This window comes from Anarhichas minor, unplaced genomic scaffold (genome assembly GCF_050575085.1).
Source record: "Anarhichas minor isolate MPS153535 unplaced genomic scaffold, ASM5057508v1 ptg000082l, whole genome shotgun sequence".
Classification (NCBI taxonomy): domain Eukaryota; kingdom Metazoa; phylum Chordata; class Actinopteri; order Perciformes; family Anarhichadidae; genus Anarhichas; species Anarhichas minor.
The window spans coordinates 219,753-245,688 of NW_027466528.1; the positions used below are offsets into that span (position 1 = coordinate 219,753).

General features: G+C 43.3%; 2 protein-coding genes across 4 annotated transcripts; one reads left to right on the forward strand and one right to left on the reverse strand.

The window, feature by feature from the left end:
* Positions 1-464: 464 nt before the first annotated feature.
* LOC142938311 (E3 ubiquitin-protein ligase TRIM35-like) lies at positions 465-2,468 on the reverse strand. Its single transcript, XM_076081599.1, has one exon. The coding sequence runs from the start codon at positions 2,342-2,344 to the stop codon at positions 959-961; it is 1,386 nt and encodes a 461-aa protein (XP_075937714.1). The 5' UTR covers positions 2,345-2,468; the 3' UTR covers positions 465-958.
* A 3,647-nt stretch (positions 2,469-6,115) lies between these two features.
* On the forward strand, positions 6,116-21,060 carry plekha1b (pleckstrin homology domain containing, family A (phosphoinositide binding specific) member 1b). Of its 3 annotated transcripts, none has more exons than XM_076081580.1 (13): positions 6,116-6,242; positions 8,342-8,531; positions 9,483-9,539; positions 9,935-9,980; positions 10,679-10,776; positions 11,895-12,023; positions 12,523-12,660; positions 13,520-13,588; positions 14,986-15,050; positions 15,138-15,201; positions 15,859-15,945; positions 17,051-17,124; positions 19,088-21,060. In XM_076081580.1, the coding sequence occupies exons 2-13, from the start codon at positions 8,391-8,393 to the stop codon at positions 19,326-19,328; spliced, it is 1,209 nt and encodes a 402-aa protein (XP_075937695.1). In that variant the 5' UTR covers positions 6,116-6,242; positions 8,342-8,390; the 3' UTR covers positions 19,329-21,060. The 3 variants fall into 3 exon arrangements, with proteins under 3 accessions (XP_075937695.1, XP_075937696.1, XP_075937694.1); XM_076081581.1 differs by having other exon boundaries at positions 17,051-17,091; XM_076081579.1 differs by lacking the exon at positions 17,051-17,124.
* Positions 21,061-25,936: the final 4,876 nt, after the last annotated feature.

Genomic DNA, 25,936 nt, shown 5'->3' on the forward strand with positions numbered 1-25,936 from the left:
TAGCTAAGCACAGTTGGCATGCATGTATACATGTATATTATATATTTGATATATATATATATATATATATATATATATATATATATATACATATATATATTTAAAATTACATTTGAAAAATGTGGATTTGACAGAGACCCCTTCATCTACATATTATTCAATGTCACGTTGATTGCCATGTTTTTGTCAAGTTTTATTTTTTAAATCATAACCGGAACTGGTTATATATCCTGTCTCGAGCTTCACACCAACGGCTTCATCAATCTTAGCACTTCGAATGCTGCATTCAGGTGCTACCATCAAACTCGTAAAAATGTAAATTCTATTTGATAAGCCCGTAAATTAGGAAAAAATAATTCTGCACTTCATTGACGAAGCAAAATGGAAAGTATAGATGAAACTCAACAAAGTCGTTTATGATATTCATCATTATTTTGTGCGTTACTGCGAAAATTATGCGTTTTTTTATTTTATTTGCTGGGAGAATACTGTAGAAAATCTGTAACCTGCTTTTTTACATAATAAAAAATAAGATCATGAACTGCTCCCTACAGTGTTAGTGCTAAATTTATTGAAAATGCAATGTCCCAACCTTTTTATTTTGCTATGTGCAACATTATTATACAAGAGCCACAGGCTTCAACCACCATTGTAAAAAACAATTAATGTCAATAACGGATTTAATACATAAGGTAGGCTACACAAAATGTAAGCTCAAGTAGAAGAGAGACAGGGATGTTATTCAGTAATAAAACACATCACTTTATTTAAAATTTTCAGAGATTTTGGTTTCTAGGTTTGCATACTTAGAAATGCTCTTTCTAAACGTTGTACAAACAGTCCAGAAAGACACAATTTCCTATCATATTGCTCATATGCATCCTAATGTCAAAATATTAACTTACGATTTAAATACCTGCAGAGAAAAATGTACATTATATACTTCATCTTGACCTCTCTAACTTTGCACTATTACAGAGACCTTCACAGGCATTATTTTCAGAGGGAGTGCGTTCCTGGTGCAAAGGTATGGACACAGTTTCTCAGTGAAAGTGTGTGTGAAGGTGTGAATGTGTGTGTTAGTATCAGGATCAGAAAATGACAGCTTTCCTTTGTCCCAGACCAGATGAACTCTGATCTTCTGGAGCTTCTCCCTGACTTGGAGATCGGTGTATTTGTTTGTTGGGGAGAAGGCTCTGTAGCCAACATTACTGAAGTCTACACTCCACACTGTAGACCCCACAAATCCTGTCCTACAAACAGACTCCGCTAACACCCCGAGCTCCCAGTCTTTGTTGTCTCCGACCTCAACATCCCAGCTGTGAGTCCCTGAGTTAAATCCTGAGCCCAGGACAGAATCCCAGTACGCAAACCTCTCTGGGTTTTCGGGAAGCTGCTGGATCTTTTCGTGTCTCACGCTGGTCAGATCTCCAGAGAGGGTGAGCTCTGGATAGGCAGTGTTTGGATCCAGAATCACAGGAGTGTAGGAGACCATGTCCTTCATCTTGTTCCAGATGTTGAAGGTCAGGTTGCCCAGGTGTTTGGCCACATCTATCAGAGCTCCTGAGAGCAGCTGTGGATCCTCCAGCAGGAGGCACTGCTGGAGTCTTTCCACTGCAGCCTTGTAGTTGTTCAGGAATGAGACGTCTTCAGCCCTCAGCTCGTCCTCTGTGGCTCTGACTGTGTCTGAAAGAGCTGCTATCTCTCTGCTCAGAGCCTCCATCTTCTCCTTCATCATCTGACTCTTCTGCCCCTCTTCCTCCCTCAGTGCAGCCATCCTGGCCTCCTCTTCCTCTCCTAGAAACTGGTGAAGCTTCTTAAACTGCTCCTGAATCTGCCTCTCCGTGCGTCGATACTGGACCTTGATGTGTTGTGCAGTTCGATTGAAGTTCATTTTAACTTTGTTGAAACCCTTTAACTTGTCCTGTAAGGGTTTCAGGGCCTCCTGGAGCTCCTCTCTGTGGTCCTGTGCTGCTTCCTCGATGGGTCTGAACTTGTGGTCAGTGTGGATTTTAGCATCTCGACAGATGACACACGCTGGCTGCTGATGGTCCAGACAGAAGAGTTTGAACTTCTCCGAGTGCAGAGGGCAGAGTGTCACGGACACTGCTGGGGCTCTTTTTAGGGAAAAGGTCTCACACAGGTTCCTTAATGCCAAGTTACGAGGCGGATCCCTGCACAGAGATACTGTCCGGCAAACTGGACACTCTTGGAATGGTTTCCCCGTCCACCAGATCTGCAGACAGGCTCTACAGAAGCTGTGGCTACACGACAGGAGGACAGGATCTTTAAAGATGTCGTGGCAGGCAGGACAGCAGAAATCCTCCTCTGACCCAGAAGCCATTTTTAGTCAGAGTGAAGAGTGAAACACAGCAGGCACACAGGAGATGATGCCACTCCTTTCTCTGGAAAAGCTCCCGTGAAGTTACTTTCACTTTGAGCAAACCTTATTCCGCTTCTGGAGTCGTCTGCTGGTGTTGGTGGCAGTCTTCCAGATGTACTCCCAGCAGTCCCTCATGAAGCTCTCTTGTCACTGGGAGTCTAATGTTGGTCTGGAGGCGGATGTTATAGTCTTTGTGTTTCTTGTATGTATGGAGGCTTAATAAGCTGTATTTCATGTCTCAGGTGAGTCACACAATAGGTGGACTCTGAAGGATCACAGCACCTCCCACATCCTGCTCATTGCAGGTTCACTACTGTCACTCACATGTTCTACTTTACTTCTTTTGACAGTTTAGGTAAAAATAAGGTTTTGGTTGAATGACAGTTATATAAACAAGTGCAACGTTTAACCAGATATTGTGGGAAACAACTGAAGAGCGTCTCTAAACATTTTATTGATCTGTTCAGTATCAACATTTTTTGACTCGTTAGATACGTTAATCTACAATGTTTCCTCCTTACGCTGATAGAAAATGTAATCTGGGTAACAAAACATGACAAAACATATTTGCTGTTACAAACTATTAGTTTCTGTTTTGTGTCGCTTCTTGTAAAATGTTAAAAATATTTTAAGAGATCAAATCAAATCTCTGAACAATTTAAAAAAATACCTTTTAATATTATGCCTTAAATTATTATTGTTAGTGATAGTTATTATTAAGTTATACCTGCTCAAATATTCCATTTTACTGGAGATGAGTTTAATAACTGAAGCTAAAGACGCCCAAACTACCATCTCACTGCCTTTGCGGTGGATTCAAACAAATTAACTCTAAATGGTTCAAAACAAAGTGATGCGTCCGTTCAACTTGAATAGTTTCAACTTAAACATAAATACTTAAGTCATCTCCACCTCACAAAGAAGAGGCTCTGGAGGAAAATAAAAGAAATGACTGAACCAATTGCTTACATGTTGTAATTGAGTTGAACCTCAAATTGACCAATATTACAATATCTGTATTATAAGATTTGTAACTTTACACTGTTTTTGTGGACAAGTGTGTCTCCGTCTCCTTGTTCTTGTGGAGAGACGCTCCTTGCCATTTACCACAGGACCTGAAATGATCCCAGTGCTTGTTGACATGCACCCTGCTACGGCTGTCTGTTTCTTCAGGGCAGACAGGGCGTCTTGGCATCGAGCCTCGCTTCTTCAAAACCTCAAACACCAGTTACTGTGGAGCGCTAAGCCTGGCTGAAATCCCTGCGTGGCATGCTGCTGCCCCTGTGCCAACAGCAGCCTCGCTGCCAGCCAAGAGACTGGTGTGACTGTACCATGAGGGGTTCAGTGTTCTGAGCAGACGTTGGTTGTCGAGAACCTGGCAGAGCTTTGCGGCGGCACCTGGAGTGTTCAGGCATCACACAGCTCTGAAGAATAGACTGGCACAGGGGCTGGCATCGGGACTGGCAGCGCCTTCTTCAAAAACAATTAGGCCTTTGACAGCAACCAGATAGCATCTGTAGGATCAACTCTGGCAAAGACAGAGAGGAAGGAAGCCAAATGACTTACCACCCCGGTAAAATCACTTTTGATGGTTCAGAGAGGAGAGGGGCCTCTGGTTCTTAGCGGCTCCCTTTGTCTTCTGTAGAGCCCTCAAATCCCATCCCAAAAGATAATCATTCATCAGCTTGTGTGCACACAAAAAGGAGCTCTTTCAGGACTTTGATGGCTCCGTAGAAAGACTCTTGATAGATCTACTGGGGGCAACCTGGCCTTCACCTACAACATGTTGACAACTCAAAGAGACACTACCAACCAGGAAGAGACTCAAAATGACCTAAACATAAAACAACTTCAAAGATACACAAAATGACTAAAAAGAGACACAAGGTGACTACAAAGACACACAATGAGAGACACTAAACAACTACAAAGAGGCAAAAAGTAACTACAACGTGACCCAGAATGACTACAATGCGACACAAAGCACCTACAAAGAGTCAAAAAATGACCAAAAGGAGAAACTAAACAACTACAAAGAGGCCCAAACTAACTACAAAAAGACACAAAATGACCAGAAAGAGGCAAAGATGACAACAAAGAAACACAAAGCAACCACAATGAAATGCCCAATGACTATAAAGAGACACAAACCATGAACAAAAAGAGGCTTAACAACTAAAAGTCTTGAGCTGAGAAGCAGGACAGGTTGTGGGGCCTTTTGCATGTCTGTTCCACGGGGCCAGTTGTCTCATAATCAGTCCATGATTCTGGAGAGGATGTAGGGAGACCTAAAAACTGAGGGCTGAAGTTTAGCGTTAGATCATTGGTTGTTGTAGCAGCAGATTTTTGATCGTGCAATCATCCCCTGCAATCACTGCAATCACTGTACTGCAGTCTGTTAAGTCTGTTAGGACACAGTAACAATGTTGGACAACTGTTGTTCTCATTAACACCATTTAACAGACCTGGCATGTCCCTTTGCATGCGACTTCATCTTCTTTGGGAGCTGGATTGAGAGTGTTGTGGGCTCTCTGGTGAGATTTTGATCACTGCCTTTACAGTGTTAGTACTATGCTGTGATTCCCGCCTGTCACCACTAGATGTCAGAGTTTACACATAATCGCTGTCTGTTGTCATTCATCTCTTCCTTTGCCATCTTGTTTTGTCTCTCATCTTCTCCTCTGATCTCCCTTTGTCATCTGTTTTCATATTGTGTAATGTAGTCTCTGTTTTATTGTCTCTTACCCCTCCTTCCTGTTGTCCTACCTCCTTTAAGGGAAAGTGACCTTTGACTTTTTATTTCTTTATTGTCTGTCTGTCAGTCCACCTGTTCATTCTGCACTGTTCTCCTTAACAAAGACTTTCTATCTATACACAGAAATGCCTTTTCATTGAAATGAAATGTGGCTCACTCAGTCAGAAACAACACACACACACACACACACACAAACACACGCACACACACGCACACACACACATGAAGCATCGTTAGAGCACTCTGATATTGTTTTTATGAGACTGCATTTACCTTCATGCCTTGCAAAGACAGTGAGAGGAATACGGTTTAACGGTTTGGCAGCGGATTGGTTGGAAATCTGCATCAAGGTTTCAGCAAGAAGACTGTGAGGACTCATAGCCTGCCTTCAAAATAAAAGCATAAACGATAGATAGATAGATAGATAGATAGATAGATAGATGGATGGATGGATGGATAGATAGTATGAAACTGAAAATGAACATGACATGTCACAATTAAGTAAAAGTCTGGTAATAGCATCAAAATACATTTAAGTGCCAAAAGTAAAAGTATGCATTGTGCAAAATATCCCATTTCAGAATTTCTGGATTATGATTATTGATGCATCAATGTGTTCATCAACTCAGCTGGTAAAGGTAAAGATAATTCTAAATACTTTAAACTCCTGTGTAGCGTGACATTTAATAACACTTTATTAATAGATTTACATTTTGTATTAACAATCTAAATCTGCAAACTAGTAACTGAAGCTGTCAAATATATGTAGCGGAGTAAAAAGGAATATATTTGCCGGCTAAAAGTAGCATTAAACTGCAAATATAAGTACCTTATATGTGTACAGTACCTACTTGAGTAAATGTACTTAGTTACTTTCCACATTTCATTTTGTATTCACATTTAGACATGCCGTCATGCGTACAGCCCTTTGGCGGTAAGGTATTTTACTTTGAAGTCCACATGGAAGAGGATCATATCTGAGAAAGTCCTTTTATTTGTTTAAGGTGAAACCGGAAGCTCTTTGCTCTGTGGTGGTTACTAGGTGTAACTTTACGCTCGTGCCGTGGACAGCTGCCACACTGGACTCGGACTGAGCAGAACCGTGTAAGTAAACCCACAAACACGCCGGATTCTGCGGCCCACACGGCCCGTCCGCGTTACACACACACACACACACACACACACACGCGCACATCCGCCCAGAAAATATGAATAATGTAAAGTCCGGAGTGTGGAGCAGGCGGGTAATGGAGGGGGGGAGAGGAAATCAGTCGATGTGTTGTTAGGAAGGCCTGTAACAGTTTGATCTGCACAGGGAACAAATGCGCTCTGATGACCGTTAAATGGGCTTATTTACACACGTGCGGCTGTTTGAGTTGATGATATTTAAACAGCTGTTTCATTACACACAATTAAATGTAGATCAGTGTGGTCAATGTGCAGGAAAGGAGAATAGCTTTGTGTCTTGTCTCGTGTAAAGAAACACATTAATATTCCTATAATATATTTTTAGATCTCATATTTCCGTAGAGGTTGGTAGTGTGTCTGTGATTGATAATATAATTATAGTTATAGACTAAGGTGTGTCTCCCATATGAAGCCGAAATGATTCATCGATTAGTTGATTGAAAGAAAACGAATATGCAATTAATGTGGTAATCAATGAATCACAAACACCCGGTCGGTTAATGGAGATAATGGTGAGGAGCAGCCTTACTGTCATATATATGTTTTTCTATAATAAATGACGGTTTGTCCTGTAAGTGAATGCAGATGATCAGAGAAGGTTTGTTCCCCAATAGAGTCTCCTTGAGCTCCTGGATGTTGTGCAATTTGGAAAACTGACGCTCAAAATTAGTTTTCATTCTGATGACACATATTCACTGTGTGTGTGTGTGTGTGTGTGTGTGTGTGTGTGTGTGTGTGTAAACCGCCAGCGAGGGGATGCAGAAGTCACAACAATGGCTCTTTACAACAGATCTCCATTGTTATCTTCTATTGTTGTCATGACTTAGACGTGTGGCGTGTGTACTAGTACTAGTACTAGTACTAGTACACTATTTAGGGTGTCAGTATGTCCCAATCAGACCCGGCTGTCTTATTGAATCCGCTCACAGTTTTGCAGAATGTAAGCCAGCGTGCTTTTCTAGCTTTTCTTACCCACAAATCCTCTGCACAGCACATATATGAACTGGGCTGTTCTATCAACCTTCTTAAGGACAGTCCGCACGTCATGATGAACCCGCTTTAGGCTTGTGATGGATCTACGGTGCAGCCCAATCCAAATTATGATAATTAGATTTATTATCTGATTAATAAGTTCAAATGTGAGCACTTAATGCCAGCCTTCAGTAAAGTACTCGGTGCTGCAGACACATTGTGGTTGGTACATTTAAAAGAGTTGAGGTTATGATAGCTGTGTGTGTGTGTGTGTGTGTGTGTGTGCACGCGCTCTCTTAATCCCTGCATGCTTTAACGAGCACTGTCCTTGTCCAGCTCTGTCTCAACACACACAGTCGAGGCTCATGAACACTTCCTCTTCCTGCTCTACACTGTGAACTTTTCTTCAGGTTGCATTTTGAAATTCCTCTCGTGCAATAAAAAAAAGAAAGCTTGAATAGACGGCGCTAGTTTATGATCCATGTCAGCAGCCGTGTGAGGACACAGGAGTTCTGTACGTTGTGTATCGGGACGCCTCTGGACTGTTATCACGCACGAGGCTTCATTCAAATCTGCATCCAAGTTTGTTCACTGTTTGTAGTTTATCTGATCACCTTCTTGCAGCAGCACGCTGCAGCTGAGAGGGAGCTGAAGGCTTTAACAGTCACAAGGGAGCTCCTTTTCTCCTCTTATCATTGCAGCTCTAATATAATGTACACAAACATAGAACTGAACTGAATAGATTATTATCCCAGCTGTGTGGGTCAGTATCGGCCTGATGTCGGTGCGTCTCTTCTCTGGAGGGTGTCAACACGTTTAAAGCTGAGTTCTGGTCTTTAACCTCAAAGTCTTTCTTCTATTTCACGTCCACTGTGCTGTCACAGAGCCACCACAGCAAAATGTGTCACTATGATAATCTTTTCTGCACATTAATGTCATTTTTGTTACAACCCCCCCCCCCCCCCCCCGGCAGCGCCTTCACCCTGCGGCGTCTTACAAGCTGCGAGTTGTTCTAATCTAAAGTGTCGCCCCGTCCCGCCTAGTCAGCGTTCCTGTGATGCCCCTGGGCGGGCTGAGCTGGTCCGGGTCGCGATGCCTTATGTGGACCGACAGAATCGCATCTGCGGCTTCCTGGACATCGAGGAGAATGAGAGCAGCGGCAGGTTCCTGCGCCGATACTTCATCCTGGACACCCAGCAGGGCAGCCTGCTGTGGTTCATGGACAACCCACAGGTGAGAGGGGGGGAGGTGTGCAGCAGGTCCCGGGACGTCTCTCACACCTGGAGAGATTCCTGTTTGATTAGTCAGCACGGAAAACATCTGAGCAGTGAGCACACTACTGCGTCTTTAAATGCTCCTCACACCGATCCCTGATTCTAACTACGGTAGTTTAATAAACTAACTTCATTTTAAAGACGTGTTTAACGCGTAGCATCAGTTCAGTGATGGAACGATTTCTTTCCCTTCAGGCAACTATTAACAACATCCGCTCACAATGAACATCAACCTGCAGGGACTTGAAACCTGCTTCAGGGAGATAAACATCACATTTATCTAGTAGTAGTAGTTAACGGTGACTCAAACTAAACCACAGTCTTTACTTCTGTAAGCTAATGAAAGTCCATTTTATTTAAAGTGAGTAAATATAATAAAGCAACGTCATCTATAAAGGTACGTGAGCAGCAAGGTGAGGGTGTATAAACTACGGGATCAATGAGGTCTAAACAGGAAGTTGTGGATTTATGGGACTTCACTGAACACAGATGTTAGAGCGTCTGGTTGAAGCTGTTTAAACACTTTCACTTGAGGGGGACGGGTCAAAACCAAGCAGAACAGGAACCAGAACAGAAAATGAAAGGTTAGCAGTCGTAGTATTTATGTTCCCCACAACTGGTATATGCAGCAGTTATGGACATTATTTTAAATCATGTTTGATCTCCAGATTTTGGGATTTAAACTGGAAATGCTCATTTTTCTCTTTTAACCAAAACTGTGACGCAGGAATAAATATGAACATATTGTTATGAACAGAACTTTATTCTGTTGTCAAATGTCACATATATATGATATATTGATATAACTCGTCCCTTAGTCTTTACAGGCCTTTTTTAGGAGATTAGTGACAAACTCAATCCTTGTTTCACAGTAATACGACTGGTTTTCAACTTTTGTGTCTTTTTACAGAATCTGCCTAAAGGTGCAGAGAAGGTGGGATCTCTCAAACTCACCTACATCTCCAAGGTCAGTCCTCACACACACACACACACACACACACACACATACACTCACACACTACAGTGTGTCCATATCTTTGACAAAACCTAATGAGTTCAGTTGTACTTGGTGCTAATTAGCCAATGTTAGCGTGCTAAGATGCTGAACTAAGTTAGTAACAGTAGAGAGTTAGCATCAGTTAGCATTGCCATGTTGGTGTCATTGATCTGGTTAGCATACCGGCATTAGCATTCTGTCTTCTTCGGCCTGTTAGCAGCTGTGGATGCAGCAGAGCATCACACATTTTAACCAAATTAAAAAGACATCAGTGTATAAAACTTGAACTGACTAATGGACTGAGTGGATGGTGAGTTCATGTGTCTCTGGGACGTTAAAGCTTTGCTCTGCTCTCTGTTGTTCAGGTCAGCGATGCCACCAAACTCAGACCAAAGGCAGAGTTCTGCTTTGGTAAGTTCTTCATTTTCTTCTCCCCATCGTTCTTTCCTCTCTCAACATGACAGCCCCCCCCCACCCCCCCAGCCAGCCCCATTAGGAAATATTTTTCCCATTTTGGAAATATGCCCTGAATCTGAACTGTAAGAGCCCGACCTGATCACCCCGCGAGTGTCACTGAAGCTCTTCTGGCTGAGTGGGAGCTCAACCCTGCGGCCGCGTTAAACATCTGGAGAAGGACTGAAAGCAGAAGAGAGGAGGCTTTTAGAGCAGCACATTAGAGTTCACGTCCCTCCTCTCCTCTTCCCTTTCTCCTTCCTTTCTTCCTCTCCCATGTCCTTCATTCCCACTCCTTCCTCGTTTCCTTCCTTGTCCTTTTCCTCTCCCGTCCGGTTCATTTCCTCTCTTTTGTCCCTCGCTGCTCGTTGTGGTTCCTCTGGTGGCCAACAGTAGCTTTTTGTCCCTCAATAGGAGGAAACCGTACAATGACTCTGACCTCTGCGTGTGTGTGTGTGTGTGGGTGTGTTTGCATCTGGATGGGAGGTTAACACACTCACACACACACACACATCCTCTGAGAAACCAGAAGCCAGCTGATATTTTTAGATCATGATTTGCATGAAGCTCGTGGTGTTTTTCTTCTTCCTCTTGTGTTTTCTACCCGATGTTTTTAAAGTAAGAAGACATTTACATTTACATTCCTGTCTCTCTAGTTGTAAATGCAGGAATGAGGAAGTTTTATCTGCAGGCCAACGACCAGCAGGATTTGGTGGAATGGATCAGTGTTCTCAACAATGCCACCAAGATCACTGTGAGCCTCCCCCACACACACACACACACACACACACACTCTCTCTCTGGTGGATCAATAGGTGAGCCTCTTTCTCCTGCTGTAGTAGGCCGCTATGTCTTCTGCCTCAGGCTGCAGCAGATGGAAAACAACCCGTCAGAGAGCGATGAAGTTGAGTTCAGGCGTAACAGAGTGTGAAGGAGAAAGAGAAGCGTTCATATCCACCTGCAGTGTTCTGTGGTGCTGAAAGTTATTCATTATTTCATACCATAAATCACATTCAAACATTTTGTTTCACTGATAACGTCCACTCTCACAAATAGAACAAAGGCTCATTAATCTCCTACAACAGCTGCTCACTTTCTAATCAAACAAACAGGAGGAAATAGTGACTTTGTTGGGGACTATTTTCAGCGGCGGATTAATCCACATTTGGCGCTCTAGTGCGTATTTGTGGCAGCAGGAAGTTGTGTGTGTGATCAAAATAAACCTGTGTTCATGTTATAAAGGAACATCTCTCCCAGGGAAACAGTGAGGCTCATTGATGTAAAAGGTTAACGTTGGTGAACTATTACATTTGCTTTATTGCCTAACAAGTGTTAAGTGTGTATCAAAGCCTGATATCTGGTCTTCCTCTGTGCCATAGAGCTCCATTGTTGTCCAAAAACCCATTAAACACACGTCCACCTTAAAAAAGCAACAAAAGAAATTGTAAAGTCCGTAGGTGAGCCTGATTTTATGTGCCTGAGAATTGGGTGGAACCTGCAACCCACCAGGAAGTAGACGTAGTTCTGGTGTGTTTGACTCTAAATGGACCATAATGTACTAAATGAACATCATGCTGTATTGAAGAAGACTTGAAACTAGAGATTGAGACCATAAACTCATGTTTACAATGTTTACTGAGGTAATAAATCAAGAGAGAAGTAGAGTCATTTTCTCATAGACTTCTATACAACCAGAGGAGTCGCCCCCTGGTGGACACTAGAGAGAATGCAGCTTTAACACATGAAGCATCGACTTCACTCTCTAGAACCGGAGGTTGCGCCCGGTTTAAACCCAAACCTCTTAAAGACCTGTGGGTGTGAACCAGGTGTTTGACAGACTGGACTGTTGTTAATCTCTTGTTGTGTCTTTAGGTGCCAAAGCCAGGCGAGGGCCAAACGACGGCCCACACAGAGACCCCCCAGGAAGTACTCGGAGCCATGAAACAGGTCTCCTACAAGACTGAAATCATAGGAGGAGTCCCCATCACCACCACCACACAGGTAACACACTCACACTGTCAGGTGTGTTGCTTCAGCAGCTCAGCAGGTCCGGTCCTGTCAGTGTTGGTATGCAGCCGCAAACACGCGTTAACACAGACGAGTGACGGCTGGTTTCAGTTTTATGACTGAAAACACAGAGATGCTATGAAGCACATTAAGAGTCGGTGTGTGGAACGATCTCAGTATTAAACGGGAATCTTACACTCGGTGGAGACGGAGGAAGTCATCCGATGATCCATGTTGCTCCGTATTTACTGGTTGTGTAAATAAGCAACTATTTGCTGACATGTTAAATGTTTAGTTTTATTGTGTGTGTGTGTGTGTGTGTGTGTGTGTGTGTGTGTGTGTGTGTGTGTGTGTGTGTGTGTGTGTGTGTGTGTGTGTGTGTGTGTGTGTGTGTGTGTGTGTGTGTGTGTGTGTGTGTGTGTGTGTGTGTGTGTGTGTGTGTGTGTGTGTGTGTGTGTGTGTGTGTGTGTGTGTGTGTGTGTGTGTGTTGTAGGAGCAGGGGGAGGGGCAGAACGAGGCGGAGCGAGGAGGTTTGAAGCGGGGTCAGAATCATCTGCCCTACTTCCTGTCCAGAGGAGTGCAGGACCAGGCCATCATCAAGGCCGGATACTGTGTCAAACAGGGGGCTCTGGTGAGAGCACACACACACACACTGTCGACTAAAACTATGAAGAATAAACACTGAAATGTATTATTTATGTTATCACACGAGATTGCAGTTTTGCACGTGTTTAAGAGTGAATAAAGCTTAAGATTCTATTAATTACCTTTAACCCCTTCATGGTCTCACTGCGCTGTACAGTTCAGATCTTTTAACCCCTCATTGTGCACCAAGACCCCCTCAGATCTGAACAGCGTTCAGGCTTTGACAGTTTGAGCTCCGACACGGTGGAACAAACTCCGTCTCAGTATCACATCAGCTGAGTCAGCTTTTACAAACCCACTTGAATAGTTTTATAAACTTTTATAGTTGCTCCTCCAGTGGTTTCATGTTCCATCAGATATGTTTCTGTCCGTCTGATGGCATCCTGACACTCACTGAACCTTAGTGTGGATGTTAATGATCTCCATAACCTTAGTGTGGATGTTAATGATCTCCATAACCTTAGTGTGGATGTTAATGATCTCCATAACCTTAGTGTGGATGTTAATGATCTCCATAACCTTAGTGTGGATGTTAATGATCTCCATAACCTTAGTGTGGATGTTAATGATCTCCATAACCTTAGTGTGGATGTTAATGATCTCCATAACCTTAGTGTGGATGTTAATGATCTCCATAACCTTAGTGTGGATGTTAATGATCTCCATAACCTTAGTGTGGATGTTAATGATCTCCAGAGCACGATTCCTAACGTTAGCAAGAGAAGAGAAAAGTCTCATGAAACGTGCTGAGTGCATTCCTGCCCCTCATTGTTCTCAGTTTTATTTAAACTAGGAGGCTAAACTAACGAGTACACGATGTTCATAGCTCTGCTCCTCTTCCTCAGATGAAGAATTGGAAGAGGAGGTACTTCATGCTGGAAGAAAACGCCGTCAGCTACTTCAAATCTGACCTGGTGAGAAAATATGTGTTGTTAGTTCTAAAGTCCTGTTACAGCAGAGAGCTGTTACCAGGTTACTGCAGTGCATGAAACACACTGACTGTGGGCGACATTACACCTAATCATGGACACACACACACACACACACACACACACACAACTAGAACGTGTGCGTGTGTGTGTGTGTGTGTGCAGCGAGGCTGCGGTTAGGTGTGTGTCTCTACACGCTGCGGTATGTGTCTTGAATACCTCCTCATATGATCCACGTGTGGAAAGATTAGCGAGTCCTAACCGCAGCCTGTCTGCACATAAAGAGACACACCCTGTGTGTGTGTGTGTGTGTGTTCATGTCTATATTTTCCTTTGTAGGTATTAACCTGTTAAGCCCTATCTCTCATAAATGAATACACCAAAATGAATCTGGTATAGCTCCTCAGCCTGAAGGCTTTTATGCATATCTGGTGAAAATAACATTGGTGAATTATTTTGGTTTCCAGCATCAAGTTGGTTGAAGGATTCTAGAAGCTTAAGGCCTCAAAACGTCTATAAATAATCCATCTTCCATTGTGACTTCAGTAACGAGGGCTGGACCCCGTAATGGTTTCCCTCTACCTGAACCTGAACCAACCCGTATCCCTACCGGAGCCACATGACATAAGCTGGGCTTGAGGACAGTCACACATGTAGAGTGGGAAAGCTCCACTTCTTGAATCTAAAACATCTCAAGTCATTGTCGGAGACCAAACTATATGTGTGAACCTATAAGGAGACACACGGAGAGAAACGGAGGTGTTTTCATTTAAGAAGCTGCGTGGATCTGCTGCTGGTTGCTTTGTAACGTTAGCTGATAAAGTACATGAAGTACATGGAGTACATGGAGTACATGGAGTACATGGAGTACATGGAGTACATGGAGTACATGGAGTACATGGAGTACATGGAGTACATGGAGTACATGGAGTACATAAAGTCACGAGACTCCTTTGACAAAGCAGTAATGTTACCTCTCAGATCACAGGAGCTGCTGCCAAACCTTCTGTTTGTGTCATTGTGTGATTCTTTTGTGTTTTAAAGGGTTATTTCAGAATCACACAAGAACACAAACTACCCATCATTTACTGTTGTTAATGGAGTCTGGTGTCTTTGGAGAGAGCATGATAACGACTGACCGCGAGGTGAAGCGGGGAACATGTTGTAACTATAGCGTTCACTTAAACTGAAGACGTCCACAGCAGTGCATTGCTTTGCTCCCGTGCCTGTTCTCATGTCTGCTCCTTTAAACTGTGAGCGCTCCGATCGCCATCTAATGCTTCAAAACATCCAAACTGTCCCTTGAAGATGTTGGTGGACGCAGCTCACCTGTGGTCGTGCATGTTTTTGTGTGTTATCGTTTCCTCTCTTCTACCTTGCAGGAGAGGGAGGCGCTGAAAGTCATCCCGCTGAAGGAGATTCACAAAGTTCAGGAGTGCAAACACAGGTCAGTGTGCGTTGTTGTTAGCAGGGGAACATGTGCTGCTGCTCATTAATAACTGCTGCTGCTTTGTCCCCGTTCTGTGTCCTGCAGTGACCTGATGATGAGGGACAACCTGTTTGAAATGGTCACCAGCTCCAGAACCTTCTACATACAGGTAACACACAGGGACAGGGCTGTGTCTAGCGCTTACTTTGATCCTCATGTCATTTGTTTTTATTTTAGCTAAAGATCTTTAGTTTTAGCCATGCTAGAGACGAGGCTCTAGGGATGATAGTCTGTCCGTCGAGCCTCCAATATAGTCACACTGAAATATCTCAACAACTATTGGTTGGATTCAGGCGGTTAAGCCAAAGCTTCATGTGTTAAAGCTGCATTCTCTCTAGTGTCCACCAGGGGGCGACTCCTCTGGTTGTATAGAAGTCTATGAGAAAATGACTCTACTTCTCTCTTGATTTATTACCTCAGTAAACATTGTAAACATGAGTTTATGGTCTCAATCTCTAGTTTCAAGTCTTCTTCAATACAGCATGATGTTCATTTAGTACATTATGGTCCATTTAGAGTCAAACAGACCATAAAGCAGGGGATGCTTTAGGGCGGGGCTACACGGTGATTGACAGGTCTCTAATAGACCATAAAGCAGGGTATGATTTAGGGGCCTCACTGCTCCTCAGTCCAGATATTTAATAATTTCTTTGCTGTTGTTTTACTGCTTCCTAATAAGCACTTTATATGCATGTTTTAACACCGTAACATTTTGCATTATATTACTGCTTTGTGTACTTACAAACATCCTCTTTCTGTGCGTCAGGCTGACAGTCCAGAGGACATGCACAGCTGGATTAAGGCCATCTCAGGGGCCATCGTGGCTCAGCGGGGCCCCGGACGCTCCGCTACTGTAAGTATCCTGTTTATACTCATAACAACATAATACCAATGAGTCTGCATTAAGAGATTTGTTAACCAAGAGCAAGACCTCACTACAGAGATGTGCACATTTAGAATGTGAGCATTTTACATTATTGTTTTAAATATCTTAATTTTTACTGTTTTGAATTTAAATAGAAACACACACCTACCGTCACCAAGATGATAAAGAGTGCATTTTGTTCAAATCTTCCCTCCCGTTGGTCAGCAACTCATTTTACATCCTCCACATGAAGGAGGAGCTGCGTGTTGCGGCTCATGTCTCATCAGGTGAAGTGGCGCCATCGTGTGGCAGAAGGAGTTACTGCCGAAGACAAACCGACCGAGGTTTAAAACATGGAACATTTATATTAGATTATTTTCATCTTTAGATGATTTAGATGCTTAATTTCATCTCACATCATTTGTCTCTCACGTTTAGGAACATAATAATATCTCAGTGGTCCCTCACATGTCGCACAGATTCACTCGTTTTATCATTTCTTTACCCTTTTTTAGGAGTTTCACAACCTGATGATGATGATGATGATGGTTGAAATGTGTTTTCACGCCATGAATAGTGTTCACAGTGTGCACAACACAACTTCCACTCTGTGCAACCATGTCTGTTAATTCTCACACACACACACACACACACACACCTATCGTTCTTCCTCATTTCTATCCGTTTGAAGAGTTTCCTTCCAAAGCCACACAATCACCCACCAGAAGAAGAAAGTTCAATTCATATGCAACAATCTTCATGACTGTAACAATCTTATATTAATGTATATTAATGGAAGTGTGCAGCCGGCCACAGAATGTAGTTGAGTTAGCCGATACCTTCAGAACTTCAACAAATAGTTCATAAAGAGTTAATATTGTTGCATTCTTTGTCTCGTAGTTTTAATGAGCAGACTCGTGACATTTTAAAGGACTTCTTAACGTTTCACGACGAGGACGTTTTCACTTTCCTCCACTTTAAAAGAAGACGTTACGACTGAATGGGACTCGTCTTCCCCTGTAGATGGAGGGGTGGTGTTTTGGAAAGGAGCTCTTCACATGACAGTAACCGAGCTGTAAACTGTTGTTTTCAGATCCGTCAGGCCAGAAGGCTGTCCAGCCCTTGTATACAGAGGTATACGCCATTCTGCAGCGGTGAATGCAGCACGTATGTGACCCCATGCCCTCCCCCCATAACCCCCCCCCCCCCCCCCCCATTAACCCCAGCTACCAGCCTCCCCTTTGCCGAGCATTTACCCTGCAAACACAACAGCTCTCTGGTTCCGTGTCCATCTGAGCTCTTTATATTATGACCCAGAGTGAACCATCCTACAGCTACCGGCTGTCCGGGTTGAATAGACTCACCACCTGCTGTTAAAGCGGTAAAGCAACCCTCCAAGATCACAGCTGGAGCAGAACGTCTGTACAACAAACCTCTAGAAGTGTGTGATTGCTGCATGAAGTATTGCTGGTACTTTCCCTCTGAGCCGTGTTTGATCCCAGCGTGAGGATCGTTTTCTCGCCTGAATTCTGTTTGTTGGCGGCATCCTCATCCTCCATCGAAACCCGCCCCACCCCGACATCATCGTCTCCTCTTGATCTGACATCGACTCATTTAGATTAACGCGCCGGACCATCGACGTCCCAGATTCTCTCTTTTAACCTTTTTTAATGTTGACATGTTGGCAAGATTAGAGAGTTGGGTCAAACCATTGTTCCTTTTCATTCTCACAACATGACCAACCATCTCTGAACTGTCCTCTTTATCTGTCTCTGCTTTATTTCCTTCATGTTGTGCGTCATTGTTCACGTCTTAATAACATTTACAGCGTTCCTGACTCCCAGCAGAACAAATTCATCATGAGCTTTTCCTTTCTCCGCTAACCCTCTGTCTTTCTGTATTTCCTGTGTGTGTGTGTGTGCGTGTGCGTGTGCGTGTGTGTGTGTGTGTGTGTTTTCCAGAGAGTGAGGTGCGACAGTGACGTACTAACCTTCCCAAAATGAGCCCTGCTGCCTACTTCCTGCCCCTCCCACCGCTGCTCATCGTCCAATCACCAAGCCCTGCTGCCTCTCTGCTTCCTTAGCAGCCGCTGTTCGATTCCCGCCCCGCTCCTTCGGCGACCGCAGCGTTACTCGTTCGTACGTGTTGCTTTTTTAACCGCATGAACCCTTGTGTTACAATCCCAACTCACAGCGTTTTCCTTTTGGACGGATATTGTGTGACCCTCAGCAGTTCAGCCGGCAGGTATCACTGGAGTGAAGGGAGAGTCCTGTTGGACGTTGATACTTCATGTTGTGGCTGTGATCTGGCTGCTGTTTTTACTTTCCCTACTAATACAAAATACTTCATTTTAACCCATAAAACCTGCATGTTGTTTTTTCTTCTTTTTGTATCCAGAGCGAATGTCAGAGTTTACCTCAATGTTTCCTCGATCACCAGCAAACGTGACTTTGTAATCTGGTCTCTGACAAAAGCTGTTAAATAAGAGTCTGATGCTAATGATGACTGTTACACAGCTTACCCTGTTTGGTGCTCTGGTTTCTACAGACCATAAATCTGTCTTCTAGATCTCCTCTGATACTCACGGGAGCTCTGAGAGGCAAGTGAGACATGAAAACACGTCTGGTCTAAATAGTTTTCCCTCCTGAAAGACTTAAGAACCGGTTACAAACGATCATTTCTCATCATGTGTTTGTTGTTGATGTGTAAGAAGGTGCTGCTTGCAGCTTTAATGTTTTGTAACTTAGATAAATGATCCTGGAGAAACCTTTATTTCACTTGTTCTTGAGTCATAAGCACAGAGGACAGAAAACGCATCACCAGAGTTGTTTGTCTCTCTTCCCTCTCTGGGCTTCTGAAGTACTGAAAGTGAAAATGAGTGTTTTCCAAAACAACCTTTAAGTTAAATAAGATTTCTGGTGAACGAGGTAACCTGCAGCTTAATCAGCTGCCCAACAACGACAGACTTTCTCCCGTTTACCTTTTATTTTCTCCTCATCCATCATCCATCCATCGAGTCATCGCTGTGCTCCCTCCATCCGTCGTTCACAACCGTCTTTCTCTTCCGCCTCTCACTTCCTCTCTCTCTCTCTCTCTCTCTCTCTCTCTCTCTCTCTCTCTCTTTCTCCAGGAACCCAGTGACCACTCCTCTCCCTCCCCAATATCCTCCTCCACCTTCTACTACCCCGACCAGGACCTGCCCCACCCACAACCCTCAGCGGGCCCTCAGCTTCGCGCTGGACTCCCACCAGCAGGAGAACTTCCTGGGCCTGCTCCCGTGGAGGCTGAGCGGCGTCCCCTCCGTGATGATGCCCCTCCCCTCGGCACGCTCCCGCCTGTCGCTGCAGGAGACGGTGCTGTCGCCAAAGTAACGGAGGACCAGTCGCCGTGGAAGCGGCACAGCGAAAAGGGGTTTAATGGCGGCGATGGCGGAGAGGAGGAGCTGAACAGAGGCACCACTGAGAAATCTGACATGCAGATGACCCTGATTTGATTTGATGATGATTGACAATCTCTAAAGGACACACACATACACACACACACACACACACACACACTGAAAGGTGCTCTGTGTGCTCAGAAATCTACCAAACTACAAAACGTCCTGGGACCATTTAGTTTTTGTATGTGGGTGCACATGTGGAGTAGGACCTTCTTCCTCTGCCGTCTCTTCCTTCACTCTTGTCTTCCCGGATATTATTTTACAAAGTATCGCTGCTGACAAACAAAAACCATGTTGTCATGCAAAGATAAACCGATGTGTGATGTTGTACAGTGAAGGTTTTGATCTGTTTCAGTAGCGTGAACACATGAACCCGGCCCACCGCTGTGCGCTGAGCCGGGTTCATGGTTCATGTCGGAGACGGACGAACCAAAGTTTGTAGTTGTTTTCTACAGCAGCAGCTCAGATGTCCGTGTCGACGCTGCAGAGAGACTGACTAATCCAGAACCTCCGTTTGTTTTGTAAGACAATCCAGCTTGATGTTAAAAACTCTTTGATCCTAATTACCGTCTCTTCTTCTTCTTCTTCTTCTCCAGTAGAAACGTCGTCCTGTCAAACACACGTTTTAGCGCTTTAGAGCTACAAAGTCCTGATTCACTGGTGTTTCTACGTCTGCACATTGTTTTCATCTTCTTGACCAACACATTTCCTGCCGCCGTCCCATAGAATTCTGAGATCGAAGTTGTAAATTTACAATAAAAAAGAACCTGGATGTTCTCCGAGATTTTAATGTCATAAATTCTGTATGAAAAAATCTACAATTCTCTTTGATTAAAGTCACAAATTTACAAGAATGAATCTTGTTTTCTGTGCTTAGTACTTGATGAGGTGAAGTGAATCTGCGTGGAGCTTCAGCTTAGAGTTGAACTGGAGAATTAGCTCAGATTTAAAAGTGAACGAGAACTCAACTTTCAACCTTAATCCCTAAAATTGACCACGTATTCAAACATTTAGGACCAGAGATGCAGATTTATTCGCTTCTATCAATCTGCTTTGTTTTTAAATGATCTGCATGAATTCAATAACTTTCTAAATCACAGAAGATTTTAAATCTTTCAACTGAAGCAAAAACCTGAATTTGACCAAAGGAGTGAGGAGAGACTGTTGGATGACTCGTCCTCGTTCTGCTGAGCGCTCGCAGTGAAACATTTCAAATGTTTCTGTTCATAAACGGACTGAAGTGTTTTCATTCACTCACCTGCACATTCACCGCTCTTCTTCTGTGACTCCAGCTGTTGATGTATTTGTGTTGTTGGTTCAAAGGATCTATTGTTGGTTTGTTGATCTGCACATTTAGTTTCTTGTGATTTGGGAGCTCTGCTGGTTGTGGGTGTTTTTAATGATCTGGTGTGCTTTTAATTTTGATGATTTATTATTTACATTGAGGGAAAACAAACTACATATATGTACTGATTTGTATGAACACGTGTGCATGGACCCCCCCCCCCCCCTTCCATTGCTGTTCCCTGTTAAACATACGTTGGGTGAAGTGCCTGCATTGTTCTTTCTAAACAGATGATACAATGAGCTGTTCTGACCCTTTCTATTGTGTCCGTGATTCAAAGACCATGTGCTCTGTTTATTAAAGACTTTTGAACATATTGTTTTACTGGATTCCGGTGTGTTCTTTGCTAACAGGAGGACTGAGAGCAAAGCAGCGGCTGCAACACTGCCTTCACTTCATTATGTCACATCTGTTCTTCTCCAGCTGTTACAATCAGCGCCGTTCAAATATCCACAAAAATATTTCCAACATCAAGTTCAGTTTGTGTGGACCGCTGAGGCCTTAGAGAGGAACTCCCCTAAATAACCGTCAGTCATTTATTCCTGAGGGTGACGTCTCATCCAGATGTTTCCTAGAGTGGAGTTTTCTCATATCAGAAAACATTACACAGATTTTTAAACAGCTTCTGTTGCACTGAATTCGGTCAATCGTACAGAAATAAAGCGGGCTTGAACCCGAGGTAGTCCTTAAATGTTATTGTAAGGTGAGAGAGTTGTGTTCAAGCTCCTCCAGGAAACGTTCATGTCCGGCAAACATGTCGTTCAGTGAGTTTGCTTTGAGTCTGTTGTTTACAGATGTGAAGATGCTCTTTTCGCTGTGGAAACACACGAACGTCTGCAGCTGGAAATGAATCAAGTGAAATGAGAAACATATTTTGGACAGACAACACTGACATCACATCATCTACTGAATTCATCTATGAAGCACTGGTTCCACTGTCAGACACATATCAACAGGTTTATTTCTCCTGACAAACCGCTCTGAACTTCTGTAACACTTTCATGCTGCTTTGCAAACGTTTGTATCACTTTCTCAAATGACGCTTAGAGAGTTTTAGGAGCACGTCTCTTCACAGATTACAGAGACAGTGGTTCACTTCAGGCTCAGCCAAAGACCAGCTTGATCCAAAACCACAGAGCGCCACCGTTAATGGCTCTGTTGGAGCGAGCAGCTTTCAGTTGCTCATCGGCTGCCTGTCCTCGTGAAGAAGCTCTGAAAGCTCCGCAGAGGACGTTTGAGTTGATGTGAGCATGTCAGCGAAAGTTAAACTCAATATTCTTTTATTGGTGGTACTTTTTATTAGATCCATTACTACATACGCCATAAATAATACATGACAAAATGTCCCCATTTACAAAAGTACTATCATCATAATACCTAACTTAGGCTACATCGTTTAAAAACATCTTTGCACCAATTCTTATTACTTTTCATGATGCCTCCACACTTGGGGATCTTTTTCATGCAAACAGACTTATGTTGCAAAGATGAAGTGCTACATGAAGCTAAATGTGAACTAAGATGAATCTTTGAGCATGATGTGATTCGTAGCTCATACAGCTGATCTAGCTCATGGTCGTAGTTCAAACTTTTGATAACCAAACTTTCAACAAATGGCAAAGCTTCAGAGGAGTAAAATGAAGCCAGACACAGAAGCTGTTGCAGCATTTCGTTCTTGTGGACTTGCAGTCAGACCAAGTTCTTGTGAGCAGCTGTTATCGGTCACGGTTGAAAGAATAGTCCAGCATTCTTTGGAAATATGCTTCATTACTTTCTTGCTGAGAGTTAGATGAGAAGACCGACACTGCTGTCATATCTGTACGCTAAATATGAAGCTGCTACCAGCAGCATGTTAGCTTAGCTTAGCATTGACAATGGAAACAGGGGGAAACAGCTAGCCTGGCACTGTTCAAAGGTTATAAAAAGCACTTTTAAAGCTCATTGATCAAAATGTTGTATCTAGTTTGATCCGTGCAAAAGACGATTCGTCAGCCCGCCGTGCAAAGTAACTTCCTGGAGTCTTGTCTCCGGGAAACCACAAAAGGAACTTCCAGGAACCTCATAGGAACTCAACTCTATACTGCGTTTCAACCGGAGGAACCAGGGTGCAGTTTTAGGTACCAAAAATGTTCCTTCACTGGGTGTAGTACTATTAACCAAAGATCTTTAGTTTTGTTAGATGTGGGGAAAAAACTAAAATGAACATTTAAAATGTCAAAAAGGTCCTATGTTGATTCATTATCTGTTTAAATTACGTTGCAGCTCAGAAAGACGAGTTCTCTTTCTGTCAAATGAAAACGGTCATTTTTATTAGCTATGACTTTGTCTACTTATCACACTAAACTCAACAGCTCACCTCACACATCATACTTCCACCTCAGGTTGACTCTTCCGGTCAGGTCGTCCTGATCTCAGGCTGCTGGTGAAACAGGAAGCTCTTACACAACCTGTCATCTCCACCCTGTGATTTAGATTCAGCGGTACACTGAGGCTTTATCAGCGCTGGAATCTCCTCCGTCTAATGAAGCCACCGCCACTCTCTGGCTCCGAGTTCACGTTTTAAAATGGGCCCCTGCTAATAGACACCAGAGAGGACCATGTGTTTCTTCACAGAGGAAGACTGAAACCAACCAGTGCTGCCAGTTGAGGATTTAAGAACGAGCTGTGATGCTGCCAGTAAGAACAACATGAGAACAACATGAGAGCAAAACACTGGAGCCCCGCCGCTGTAAATTCAGCCCAAAAGCCTCGACATCAAAGTAAAAGCTACTTTATTTGCTTTTAAGTGCAGCTACATGAGTCTAACGTAAATTGTTAATACAATGTAAATGCACCTCAGCTGGAGGTTTGTACAGGTTTTACTTTTCCTCAAACGATGTCAGTGTGAGTGACTTCTTTGGCAGTTTGCTCTGTCTGAAGAGAGAGATGCTGCCCAGAGAGAAGTCAGGTTAAGTCAGACCTGAAGAGGCAAGCTGGACCAGAAACCATCGACCTACTACGGTTCAGGTCCGGTCGGGTTCTTGGTCTGCCAAGGTTGTCTAAGTCCAGCTAACAACGCGGCAGAATGGAACCAGGAGAATTGAAACCACTGCTGTTTCTTCTTCTTCTGTCGATCTGTTTCAGGTTGTAGGTTCGTCCTGATTTGATCTGGAAACGTCATTGTTTGTCTCGATTTAGGCCAAAGTCAGCATCGAAGGCCTGATATTTTTAAGGGATATTTTTAATGTGATTACAGCCAATATCTGAAACCACAAACACGATGAGACTGAATGCTGCGGAGCGGCCCCGACACGAGGACTTCACTGGACTGTTTGGACGGATGGGAGGAGGCCTGAGTCATCTGAGACAAACACACATACACAGACACACAGACGCAGACACGCATGCTGTGTGCAGGCAGCAGACAGCTGCACGTTAACACACGCCAACTCTAACTTTGTTGTTCTCTCTTTTGTCTTTTTCACGCTCTCTATCCAACTCGGACACGCACATGCATAACTCAAAACGTTATTGCTGACTGACTCAACTCGAGTGCAATTCGATTGATCTCTCACACACACACACACACACACACACACACACACACACACACACACACACACACACACACACACACACACACACACACAGTGTTTGAATGCTCTCCAGCGGACTTCACATCATAAACAGGAATGATGAGCTGCAGGGGTGTCGTTAGGCCTATTTTAGGGGGGCTGAAGCCCCCCTAAAATGTTCTTCAGCCCCCCCAAATAATTTGGCATTATTGGATTAAAAAAATGTTGTCATTAAATTAAACTATTGTTTCTCACATGGACAAGTTATTTATAACTCTAACATGCTACATATGTGCGTGCGTTGTGGTTTGTATGTTTTCTCCCCCTTCAAATTAGAATCCAACAGCCATCATCATACTGAACGATGTAAAGTTGACACTGTCGGGTCCATTCTCCATCCATTGTGTGCGGTCCCTTTAAGAATCAGGATTTGGGAGTGACGCGGGTATGAAAGCTAGTTTATCCGTCTTTCCTTTACAAGCAGGAAAATTATTTCTCTCTTTATTTGAGAAAAGTTCATATTTGTGTTGTCAAATTTCACTATGACCCTGAAATTCTGTCTCTTGTGTTATCATATACTGAATGCAAGTGAAACTACAGAGCAAAATCACACTTTCTGATTGAACCAATCTATGAACTGTCTGAAACAATGGATATCCACGGCCCCAAATGGGCCCCAAATAAAATTGCCGCGAACATGCCGCTCCCCTTGGGGCTAAGCCCCCCCTTTCTTTGAATCCTAGAAACGCCCCTGATGAGCTGTCCAACTGACCCCGGACATGTGTCCCCTGAGACTGGAGCGTTTTGTTCATTTATTACCATATATATCTGTTTAATGTGAATTTCGTACAAATTTTACACGCATGACTCATAAACATTTTTTTATTTATATTTCCAGAGTGAATAATGAACTTGCTCCAGAACGGCTATTAAAGGAACTGTTTCCAAGAGGTCAAGAATAAACTTTGAAACTTTGAAACTCAATCAGTTATTTTCAAACATCTCGGGCTCGTTCATTCCACGTTCACTTCCACGCAGCAGAGGGAGCTGACACGTCTATTTCACTCAGTAAAACGAATTAGGACAGACACTCTTATTATTGATATGAATTTAATCCAAGAATAAAATGTGTTGTAAACATTGCTCAATAACTGCTGTGGCGGCCCTGCCTCTAACAGCAGTGGTGGCTGATTGACTGATGCAGAACACCTGGTCCTGGAGCATAAAGCTGCTCCAGTGTTGCTCTGGGCGCAGGTTGTCTCTGGTATACGGGGCGTGATCGCTGCCAGTTATGTTTGGTTTTGCTGACAACACACACATTTGATCACACACGCATCCACATTGACATTACTGATGTTACTGACTGACACACTTCATAAAGTTAACTATTTCTTTATTTGGTTAAAATAAATACTTTACGTAACCATCATCTGTTGTGTCTTTGCCGTATTTGTCATAGCCTAGGAGCCGGGTTATGACACCGCAAATAATCATATGACTGAGTCCTGTTCTCTTATTACTCAGCTTGTTAAAAAATGTCAACTTTAATTTTAAATTAGATTTGAACAAAGTGGAACCGTTTTGTTTGCTGCAGCCAGTAAATGTTTTGTGTTCAGTGTCATATGAACAGGAAATTAA